The sequence below is a fragment of the Sinohyriopsis cumingii genome, chromosome 2 (genome assembly GCF_028554795.1).
Source record: "Sinohyriopsis cumingii isolate HCF-2022 chromosome 2, ASM2855479v2, whole genome shotgun sequence".
Taxonomy (NCBI): Eukaryota; Metazoa; Mollusca; class Bivalvia; order Unionida; family Unionidae; genus Sinohyriopsis; species Sinohyriopsis cumingii.
Window position 1 is genome coordinate 24,753,923 of NC_142962.1, and position 12,883 is coordinate 24,766,805.

Sequence of the window (12,883 nt, forward strand, 5' to 3'; positions counted from 1 at the left end):
CCGAAGATGGCGAGTATGATCAATTTGTAAAATCTAACGGCGAATTATACCGGACGGAATCTCTGCAACAACAAATGAAAAAACTCGCAGAGAAATATGTGAAAATCGAAGATTTTAAAAATACTGAGCAGTTATTAACTAATTGTTTTACAGTTCCGAGTGTTGCCGCTCACACCGCCAGAGAAAGAAATTCGTGGAGACCAACACGAAGTGAGTTTCTCTCGGATATACAATTGAGTTGTGTCGAGTATGGATACGGTGGTTTGTGGAATACCGAGTATGACCACAGCGAGATGATTTCTGTGGATATGATTGCGTGTTATCCGGGAAGCTTTCTCGGGATGGGCGAGTGTAACGAATACTTTAAAAGATTTGGACATCCCACGAACTCGATGACCCGAGTTGCTATAAACGGTCCTATACCCGATTTTTCCCTGACAGGATTTGCTCGTGTAACGTCGTTTGCGCTAGCTGAAAAACTTCATCCGATTTGTTATGTTTGATTTGGCAGACACTTTAGTGAAAAGCGTTGGGCACCAATAGTGTTATTGCGATATATGCTTGACAGCCGAATACTGGTTTCGTTGACGGTCAGTGAAGCAATCATATCATATCGACCGCAGGCTTTAGTTTGGTTGCCAACACCGGAGTGTATCAGTGTAGATGAAGTCATTGAAGAATATGCACGAGAGAGCCCAAATACTCCCATGGATGTCATTGTCGGTGAGGCTCCTGAAGTTCTTAAGATTAAACTCAGCAATAGTGAAAAAACAGCAAAAGATCTCGGTAGAAGAATAATCGGTAAATTTACTCAAGGTGGTGCATATGATGATAAACTACATCATTCACGATTGATTATCGATGAGGCTGAATTAAATTTTATAATTGCTGATGCCACTGCGAGAAATATATTTTGTAATCGGGAGGACGCGCTCTTGTTCGACGGCGGAAAGTTGGGCACAATTGTAAGTTATATTAGCGGACAGTCACCTCAATACACACATTTAAGATCTTCAATGCTGGCCTATGTTTCTATAAATTTACTATCAATGATAAATCGATTTCCAAACACTGCAGTTAGAGTTGCAACGGATTCATTTTACTTAAGTAAAAGATATTCAGAATCACTGGCTCGTTTTACAAGCACTGATGAATCATGGAGTTCGTGGAGAATAAAAAAGGAGATGTTACATGGATATTGTGAATCCGCTGATGTTGCTATCAAAGATAATTATTGCAAATCAGAATTATCAGAAATGTCGAATGCACTATCTGTGTATGATCCAATCACCAGACACAAAACCGTTTATTTGAGCGGATCGGGTGGGTCTGGTAAGACAACTCGAGCGATTTAATTATTTCGAAATTCAGATATGATTGTGCTAACACCTACACACAGACTAGACAGGGAGATGAAACAACGAGGAGTCAATGCCTGTACTTATCACAGCTTTTTTAAATACAGCGGCGGTGTATGGACTCCAGATCGAATGGGAACAAAATATATTCCTGGGAAAAATAATTTTGGATGAGATATACACAGTGTCGTTAGATATATTAAAATTGTTCCTGGATGTGCTGCTAACAAAAAATACTGCAGTGATAATGTGCGGCGATCACGGTCAGCCACCACCTTTTGTTGGTCCATCTCCGCATTTATGGTTAAAAGATTTTGTTGATTATTATGAAGAAGTGTCTGATGATCATATAGCACTTGATGCAACGTTGAAGGAATTTAAAACATTAATCAGATTACAACCGAATAAAATTCAATGTGAAATCATGCGCGAGATGATTCCTGAAACTTCAATGAGCGACTTTTGGAAAACATGGAAACCAGACGATTTGATAGTGGCAAGTAGAAAGATAGTTAGAGACACACTTCAACAGCAGTTATTTCAATTACAGCGGGAGAAATTTCCAATGTTGCCAACGCCACTGTGTTATAGACCAGCTGATACGCGGTTACAGAATATAGATGTTGATATACCAGGACAGACCGAGAAACAGAATTTAGTATTGAATGATATTGTGCTAGTTGACATTGATGCTGCTAAAGACGCACTGCGCATGAGTAAATCCCCGTGGACGCTAGGACACGCAATGACGATACATTCATCTCATGGACTAACTATCAGTGATACAACTGTCTGGATCGTTGATGATCGAATCGAGTGGTCAAACTTAGTTTACTTGTCAGTGTCTCGAGTCAGAAGAATATGTCAATTGCGAAGAATTGTCTTGGAAGAGTCAATGGCTGATAATAATGAAAACAACAGTGATATAATAAGAAAAATATTAACCGGTTACAAACAGAGTGACAAAAAAAATAATCGCGATTTTGATCTCGATGTTGAATTTATCATGACACTGAAACAACAGCAGAATAATTACTGTGCGTGCTGTAATTGTATAATGTTGTGGCAGTATTCGAGTAAACACCCAAAACAATTTACCGTAGACAGAAAAGATAATCATCTTGGTCATACATGCGAAAATGTGATGCTGTCCTGTCTTGAGTGCAACCGGCGTAGAGGCGCTAGTTAAGTGATCGGGGTGGTAATTGTGTGTCCTCGGGAATTGCTTGTAATTGTTCACGTGTGAATCCACGTTGAGAAGCAGTTGAATCCAGTCTGTAGATTGCTGGTCTACCAGTGGATCTAGTTATGTTAGATATCTTGTGTGCGGTAATACTCCAGATAGGATCAGTCGCTCTTTATTTACCACCTTCAAGTTCACCTGGTTCATATAAATATCTCACAGTGACATTACCCAGTATTGGCGGTGCTGAGAAACCACGTCGTTGCACAGGTATATGTTTTTTAGTGACCGCGATGGCAGGTTTCATGTTGGTTGTTCGAGTAATTTCATTGTTTAGCGCAGCTATCACGCTTGGTAATCTTGCAACCCATTCGCGTGATCTCGTATCCTGAATAAATTCCTTCGCGTATTGATATCCAAATAACCGCTCAGCAAGTGTTCGATTGAATTGCTCAACAATTGCCTGATCACGATGAATTGCAGTATGCCCTCGTCTGATGGTAACGTTATGTTGTTTCATCAACGACGATACTGCGCCTTGAAATTCTTTACCAGGATCAACTTGCAGCAGCTGTGGCCATCGTAGAGGTCCTCGTTGATAAATTCGTCCAAACGCAGAAGCAACCTAAGATGCTGTTTTAGTCGCTAACGGTTCCGCATCTTTGTATCTACTTGCAACATCATCTACAGTTAACGCGTACTTGTATGTTCGACGACGAATGGTATCATGTGGCAGAAATAATATATCAGCCTGATGAACTTCATTTGGCACACTAACATCGAAATGTGCAAAGTGAATTTATTTAGGCGGTGGTTGGTAAATTTGCCATATTGCCTGTTTGGATAACCAATTCTTAGCAGTATCACGTGTAACCGTTGCTGCGTTAGCAAGCTTGCCGATTGCTGCGCTACCTCTCCAGTATCCTCATGGGGAATAATAAATCGACTCCATTATAATTAATTACTAGCACCTAATACAAGCTTAGATTTCATTGCAGATTTTATTAACCAGCTAGCTAACCTCTCCTTGAAAGATTTATCAGTAATGGCATTTAACGCGTGAATTAATTTCACATCCGCGAGATGGCGCTGTTGCAAATCCTTACTTCGGTAAGCTACATCATGGACATAGCATGCGCTATCGATAGCATTTATCGGGTACTCACCTGGATTGGGTTGATTTAAGGCATCAAGCCTGATATCAAGTCGGGTTCCAGGACCACAGTAATTATATCCTGGAAGATGTTTTTCTCCTGGGTATTTAGCCCACGGAGCTCCTGGTAATTTTCCTAACTTGGCTGCAATATCACCTCCTTTTTTTTTACTTGACGCTGACTTTGGTTTTGGCGCCCCACCTGACCGAATAAATTTAAACTTTTTTGTGCCGCATCGTTCACACTTGCCTGTAAGCGCTTGTCGATTATTTTTTGTTGTAGTGGTTGTTATGTTTGCAGTTGGGGTACGTGCTCTACATTTCACACAATATAAATCTATATTCTTTTATAATATATCTAATGGAGATCACTGACTTTTCTGCTACAAAACGACCAGAGCCAATCAAACATAACTCGGTGCTACCAAATTCAATTCGCATGATAATTATAGGCCCATCTGGGAGTGGTAAGACGCAGTTGTTGCTTAATTTAATAATGAAGTGGATGAAGTGGGATAAGTTGTATTTGGTAGCTCCATCTGTGGACGATCAGCGATGCTACAGCGTGTTAAAAGATTTTAATGAGAATGCAAAATCGATAAGCGGTGGCCATGATGTTGTTGAATTTATTACTAGTATTGATGAATCACCAAGTATCGATGATATTGATGGAAGTATTAATAATTTAGTCGTGTACGACGATGTGATGTTGGACAAACAATCAAATCCTGCCAGGATATTCTCACGCGGCTGACATAAAAATGTAGATGTGATTTGTGTAACTCAACGATATACACAAATCCCGAAAGTGATCAGGGACAACTGTAACATTCTTGCGCTGTTCAACGGCGTTGACACACACACGTTACGAAATATACATCAGACTTGGTGCAGCGGCGATATGGATATAAATAAGTTTAAACATTTCTTTAGTCGTGCTCAGGCAAAACCACATGGGTTTGTAACGATAAATTTACATGATCCTCGAACACGGTATCGAGTCAGGTTAGATACAGTTTTCAGCTAGAGAGCAGCAGAGGGGGCGACGACAACAGCACGCAGCAACAACGGTGACGATGATGACTTCGTCATCGCGTTTACAACGAAGCACCCTCGCGGTGTTATTTCGGCGTCGGCGACGAAGTCACTGAAGTTGTAGGCGGCGCCCCTTCTGGGGGAAACGACAACAGCGCGCGGCGACAATTGAGTTTACAATGAAGCGTGGGTTTTATAAAGGGCTTATTTCGGCGTTTGGAGGCTTCTTAAAGTTGTGGGATTCGCCCCCTCTGCTGCTCATTTCTTTTTCCTCTTTCCTTTTTTTCTTCTCTTTTTTTACCATTTTTGTTGCCTCTGTAGAAGCACCTCCCAGGTCGATTCGTCCCCACTGTCCCCTATTCGGTATCCCCGTGTACTGGACATCAGTTCGGTGCCATTTTCATTTAGAACCAACCAGACATCATAAGAAGTCTTTCAGCTAAGACCCCATTCTGATTTGACCATTTATTCAGGAGAAGTAATAATAACAATATTTTGAAGATGGGCAATGTTGTGACCATGTTGAATGTTTGAACAGCGCTAACGCACACAGACGGACTACAGGCGACAAGCCATCTCATAATGACTAAAGTTCGAACAATGGAAAAAGTTTTTTATTTTTATAAATGATCTAATTTTGATAGGCTTCAAAGTAAAAGTAATGATTGTGACAGGATGAGAAGTAGAAGTGGAATTGTTAGTCGTTGTTACCGCTGAGCAATGTTTCTGTTGTAAAATGTACTACTAAGAGAAATTAATTAATGTATTATTTTGTATTCACTACAAATCAAATTGCAGTTTGCTGTCTGACACTCTGACAAGGCTATTTTTTCTTGAGAACTACTATAACTTACAAAGATTATGAATAACGGAATGATCGGACGACACAGAAAACAACGCTTTCATCAGTTTTTAGCAATGTATTTCAAAACAACACCGGCATCTATTAATCGTTAAGCATTAAATTTTCACATAACGCGTTAGTACAAAACATTGTTTTGTGTTTCATACCAATGGCCGGTGCAGAAAATATATCACATAATACATAACATGGCGTATAAAAGGAGAGATGACATTACGAAATGAAGCTGAAATCTGACGATCTATGTTACGGAATGCCTAGGAAAGGTGATAGTTTAAAAGACAATAGTAACTTAGATACATCGCAACCGTCCTAGTGCTCATGAGTAGTAAACAGAATTATCGGACGATCCGGTTCTGTCACCGTGAAAAATATTAAATGTGAACTGCCTTTATTGACCAGTCTGTGCCATGAAATCGTTATTAGCACTGCAAAAACGGAACATAACAGTTAATTTCACGGTTTTCACTTATAATTTATACATTTTTATACACCTGGGGCCCCGAGTGGCCGAGTGGTCTAAAGCGCTCGCCTTTATAGATCACTGACATCTCACCTCTGTCCGCTTGGGTTCGAGTTTCGAACACTTCCAATGTGGGAAAGATTGACAGTAACTCCCGTGGGTCAGTGGTTCTTACCGGGGTTTTCCAGGGTTCTTCGTCCACCAGTTATACTGGCTTCAGGTCAGGGCTGCATCACGTTAAATGTTGGGGGGGGGGGGGAGTCCCGGATTTTGAAAAGTGCCCTGACTTTCCTAGAAATTGCACCAAAGCAAAATAAGTATATGTGTCAATTTACTTAAAGTGTGCATTATATACAATCAAAGTGCACAAGAATAAAATAATGGCCAAATTTCAAGTGAAAAGTGACATTATGTGTGTGTACGGTTTTAGTTTTAGCCGGGGTTGGGTTGGGTCGGAAACCCCTGAACCCCACCCCACACCGATCAGGTCCTGCCAGGTATAGCCTGTTTGAGCTGAAAATTGCGCTAACCCAAACAACGACACTATCATACAGCTATTTATACAACACCAAAAAAACTTGATGTGTCCGGTTCATTTAGTGTATTGGTTGACTATACAAGACAGAATCTTCAAACCGCCCCCCCCCCCCCAAGTAAGTGGTAGGGAAACAAGAGAAGTAGATCTAATATGTGAAGCAGTTATATTATTATTATTATTGCCCCGGTGTTTGACGCAGCTTTAGTAAGTCTACTTATTGCCGTCAAGACGAAGAATCAGGGACCTATTTTTTTTGCTCCAGTGATCATACGTATTCTTCAGACTCGCGAATAGGGGCGGGGGGGGGGGGGCTTGCACCCAGTTACCCGGATGTCACCTCTAAACATCTTTTGGCCTAAATCCATAAAAACTTAATAGCTGACCACAACAGATGTGCTCCCTTCCCCGAAAACAATTCTGTGGTCGCCCATGCTTGCATTTATATTAGAGGTATATGCATTTGATGAAAATCTAACTTACCTAATCATAATGCGTCGCGATTAAAATTATTGCTAAATTTCCTTCACGCAGATCATGACAAATTACGTAACAAATACATAAGCTTTATAGGACGTTTTGAAACTGCTCAGTTCCGCGTAAACTGATATGACATGGATTCGACAAAACCTATAGTAGTCATATAAGACATAATGATGTGTACATGAAATTACGCGTGAAGCAATTTAATTTTGCTTCGATTTAACATTCACGCCTTCTTAGTCACTTGTAACTGCTGTGACACAATACTAGCATGACCCGTCTACGCCGATACGAGAAAGTAATTAAGTATTGCAATCATACATCACTTTGGCTCATCATTACAGAACGTTGTTGTTCTCTTTATTAGATTTGTTTTTATTTTGGCGGATGTATATTTATGGGCTGTTTTTATTCTTTATGTAGAAGAGGTTTTCCTTTGTTGGAGGGGGCCCCGAGTGGCCGAGTGGTCTAAAGCGCTCACCGTTCCGGATCACTGCCATCTCACCTCTGTCTGCGTGGGTTCAAGTCCAAGGCTCGACTAGCGTGGGTACGTGGGAAAGCCTGCCAGTTGCTTCTCGTGGGTCGGTGGTTCTTCCCTGGGTTTTCCAGGGTTCTTCCTCCACCAGTTATACTGGCCGCCATGTATAGCCTATCTTGTGCTGAAAAATGGCGTTAAACCCTAGAACAACAACAACAACAACAACCTTTGTTGGATCGTCTTTCTCATATTTACACAAAAGATATCATACAATAAATGAGGATTGTACTCATCACACGCCCCGTAAACCGAATGGAATAAATAGTCTGCATGCATAGTATAGCATAGGTCATTAAGTTCATGTGTTTTTCAAAACCGATCACTGCTATTTAGATATTATAGGATTGTGGATTCATGCAAGATTTATTTACTAAAGAAATTGAAGAGCTTAAAAGCTTGCAAAACTAACGGAAGTGCTCAAATAACATGGGCAATTTTAAGTTTTGCAAAAACAAATGTTTCATTTTGTACATTTAGAATTGTACTTTTAAATTACAATTAAGAGATAAATTAGACTGACCTTACCAAGTCACATAAATAAATAAAGCAACAGGAACAAGCATTTCGCACTATTTCCTTAATCTGAATATACAGATGTGACCTCCGAGTTGTTCGGCATAGGGATAATATCCAAACGTGAATAGTCAATCGCCAGAGAACAGTGGCGTATACTTAACGGCAAAGGTGCAGAATGATAAAATCTACCTTGGTATGAAACAATCATATTGCTTTAATATCTTTTCAAAGAATGCTAACTGCCAGCAGCGGATTTAGGCCTGTGCGGGCCCGGTGCAAAACGAGGACATTAGGCCCCCAAAATCTAATGTTTACATCACTGAGGACATTCTTTGAAATAATAAAAAAAACTAAGGTTTGTGTTTCAAAGTGATATTTATTTTTAAATAATTTGATTGAATTATAACCTGTTGTAAACAATCTCCAAAATTGTAGCCTCCCCTTCCACCGTTCATACCTAGATAAGGCCGCTACTGTAACTGCTGAGCATGCGCAGCACTGTATTTAGTGAGCTGTATTTCCTTTGCAGTGAACGTAAAATTATAAAGCTATACCAGCAAAACGAAAGATCACCCTTTAAAGTGGTATATCCACAAACCAATGATTACATTCTAAAGTGGTATGTACGTAAGTTAAATAATACATCATAAAGTGGTATCTCCATAAATCAACGATTACACTTTAAAGATGCATGTTCATAAACCAACGATTACACTCTAAAATGATATTCCATAAGCCAGACAGTAGAAGGGGTGGGGGGGGGAGGGGAACGGGGCGGTTGCCAAGGGAACCAGAGGTCTTGGGGCGCTAAAACCTCTTTAGGCCATCATCGTCGTCCCGGACACCATTTCAGAGGCGTAGCTATGATATTTTGCGCCCGGGACGAACTATAAAATTGGCGCCCAGCCCCCTCCCCGTTTAATCACATTTTTGAATATTACCCTTGTTTACTTATTATAATGTAACGTTGTAAGCCTCATTTTCGCGCCCCTGTACCTTGGCGCCCGGGGACATATGTACCCCCCTGCCCCACCCCCCAGCTACGCCTCTGCACCATTTACACTTAGTACGCCACTGAAGCCAACGATCGCCACGGGAGGCTGAATGGTCTAAGGTGCTTGCCTTCACAGATCACTCACGTCTCACTTCTATCCGCGTGGGTTCGATTCTCTGGCTCGGCCATCCTAGGTGTGTGAGAAAGCTTGCCAGTGGCTTGGCTGCCATGAATGGCCTATCATGTTCTGAAAAGTGGCGTTAAGCCTGCGACAAAAACAAAGTGATATTATAACACAGCTACTCTATATTGTGGGGTGCACACAGGTCAACGCTTACATCTAAAGTGGTATGTGGATAAACCAACAATTGCACTCTATTGTGTTATGTACACAAACTTACAAGATTGCAATCTGTTGTGTTATGTACATAAAATTTACACCACTGAAATTTGTTGTATTACGTACACAACTTACACGATTGAAATCTGTTATATTATGACCACAAAACTTGCATGATTGCACTCTGTTGCATTATGTACATACACTTACACGATTGAAAACTGTTATGTACATAAGTGTTCACGATTGCACTCTGTTGCATTATGTACATACACTTACAGGATTGAAATCTGTTATATTATGTACACAAACTTACACGATTAAAATATGTTGTATTATGTACACAAACTTACACTAACTTACACTACTGAAATCTGTTTTATTATACGATTACACGATTGCACTCTGTTGCATTATGCACATACGCTTACAGGATTGAAATCTGTTATATTATGTACACAAACTTACACGATTAAAATATGTTGTATTATGTACACAAACTTACACTAACTTACACTATTGAAATTTGTTTTATTATACGATTACACGATTGCACTCTGTTGCATTATGTACATACGCTTACACTATTGAAATCTGTTGTATTATATGCACAAACTTACACTAACTTGCACAAATAAAATCTGTTTTATTATACGATTACACGATTGTACTCTGTTGCATTATGTATATACACTTACACTATTGAAATCTGTTGTATTATGTGCACAAACTTACAAGATTGCATTCTTATGTTATGTAAACAAACTTACACGATTGCAATCTGTTGTGTTATGTACAGAAACTCACACGATTGCACTCTTGTGTTATGCACACAAACTTACACGATTTAAATCTGTTGTATTATGTGCACAAACTTACAAGACTGAAATTTGTTGTATTATGTACACAAATCTTACACGATTGCACTCTGTTTGCATTATGTACATAAGCTTACACGATTTCACTCTGTTCTATTATGTACACAAATTTACACGAGTTCACTCTAATGTGTTATGTATATAAACTTGCACGATTGAAATCTGTTATGATATGTACACAAACTTACACGATTGCACTTTGCTGTGTTATGTACATAAACTCGCACGACTGCACTCTATTGTGCTATATACATAAACTCTTGTGTTTTGTACATAAATGTATATGATTGCATTGTTATGTACATAAACTTACACGATTGCATTTTGTTGTGTTGTGTAAATAAACTTACACGGTTGCAATCTTAAATTGTATGAAGATAAACCAGCAATCACACTCTACTGCTGTATACACATACCCCAGCGATAACACTTTACTTTATTGTGGTATGTTAATAAAGCAAGAATTACAATCTCTTCTGGTCTATACATAAACCAAAAAGAATGTTCTCTACTGTGGTTTGTACATAAGCAAATACTATTACATTATATTGTGCTATGCACATAAAACAGCACGATTACAATTTACTGTGTTATGCACATTAAGCAACACGATTACACTCTATTATGGTATGTTGATACACCGTCCTGAGTGTACTCTCTTATGGTATGTTGATACACCGTCCTGAGTACACTCTATTATAGCATGTTGATACACCGTCCTGAGTACACTCTATTATATTATGTTGATACTCCGTCCTGAGTACACTCTATTATAGTATGTTGATACACCGTCCTGAGTACACTCTATTATAGTATGTTGATACACCGTCCTGAGTACACTCTATTATGGTATGTTGATACACGGTCATAAGTGTACTCTATTATGGTATATTGATACACAGGGACGTCATTTGAGGAGGGGAGGGGAAATGCCACCCACCGAATTTGCATGTGCTGTAAATAGTAAATATGCTTATGCTGTTGCCTATATAAGAAAATTAACAAGCCCGTCAAGTTTTGCCCCCCCCCCCCCCCGAAAAAAGTTGAACTGACGTACCTGTTGACACACCGTCATTAGTACACTCTGTGATGGTATGTTGTTGATACATCAGAACGGTTACACTCTACTGTGGCATGTGCATACGCCAACACGAACCGTATCTACATCTGCCAGAAGATTACCCCACCCCCACCCATTTTTCTTTTTGCAGTGCTTCAGCTACTTACAAGTTCCCGGATCGTTGTGTTCAGCTGATAAAATACTACGGGGCTTTCATCAGGAATGACAAGGCGGTCATCTCCGCATGGCAATCGTCCCTCATTCCAGTTAGACGGATTATCCAAATTCGTATTGGGCAGCCACTTCATGTAAGTTAAACATTCAGTCACCGACACTTTATAAAAATAAAATGTTTATTATTATAAGAAGAATAAGATGGAATAGAAGAATATGAAGAAAGCATTGGTCAACAATCATGTATAATGCAATTATATGTTTCCGTTGTACAATATTAATGTATAATGCAATTATATGTTACCGTTGTACAATATTCATGTATAATGCAATTATGCTTCTTTTCAATCATCAGTGACCAAGAGATGATGCGATAAAATAAAACTAAAATAACGTCAGATGTGACATTTTCATCAGGGAAATTCGGTCGTTTAGTTAAGATTCGTGTCATTTTGAACGTAGAAAAATGCCGAATGAAAATGTGTTATGAATTAAATTCAAACCAGTAAAATGTGGAAATGGTGTCGCTATATTTATGTCACATTATGTTTTTTTTACACAGATTTAGGAAATTCAGATTTGTAACTTGAATATAAATCTAAATTTTAAAGCAAATATTGAAAGAAAAGGAAAAACGGAATTGGGGAGGGGGCTGACGCTAAAAACCCAATTTTAATCCAAACCTTTCTCATTCAAAAACGAATAAAAATAAAACCACATCAAATATAATGTTGATATCACAACTTCTTAGAATAAAAGATTAACATAGGTATACTTATTTTGACAGTTTTGTGCTGTCAGGATGCTACTAAGCTAAAACAAAAACCGTAATAACAACTCTTTCATTCCTCAGACCCCCCTCCCACAATGCCAATAATCTCCGACCTAACACAATGCTTCAGAGAGAGAGAGAGAGAGAGAGAGAGAGAGCTTACCGAATGTGAAATACAAAACAAGCCTTATCACAGCCTTCTCCATTTTGAACTGAAGCAATCTTCTATTCAACTTTTGACAAGGGGGCGTACTTTATGACTTTTCCCTACCTGGTTGTAACGTCTCCGCCACGTGATTCACCAATAAATGCACCACTTAGGAAGGCAAAGAAAACATTGCAAATGTTATAAACTTATCGTGTTAGAGATAAGTACTAAAGCAGTGGACGACACTTCATTAGCATACAATCGGCGAGTTAATTAGAATTATCAGAATCACAGCACGCGTAGTTAAATCCAACATGGACCAGGTAACCTGATACCTGTACGTGGATTAATTCATTAGATCGGCCCATGTAGAAACTTTCTTGGAATGGCA

General features: G+C 39.3%; 1 protein-coding gene across 2 annotated transcripts in view; it reads right to left on the reverse strand.

The window, feature by feature from the left end:
- Window positions 1–12,667, reverse strand: part of LOC149804490 (protein amnionless-like) — a 72,257-nt gene extending 59,590 nt beyond the window's left edge. The window contains exons 1-2 of one of the 2 annotated variants that reach the window (XM_089940705.1): window positions 12,508–12,667; window positions 11,566–11,732 (exon numbers count right to left, since the gene is read on the reverse strand). In XM_089940705.1, coding sequence (XP_089796831.1) covers window positions 11,566–11,732; window positions 12,508–12,550 — 210 coding nt within the window. In that variant the 5' untranslated portion in view covers window positions 12,551–12,667. The other variant, XM_089940706.1, reaches the window with a different exon arrangement.
- Window positions 12,668–12,883: the final 216 nt, after the last annotated feature.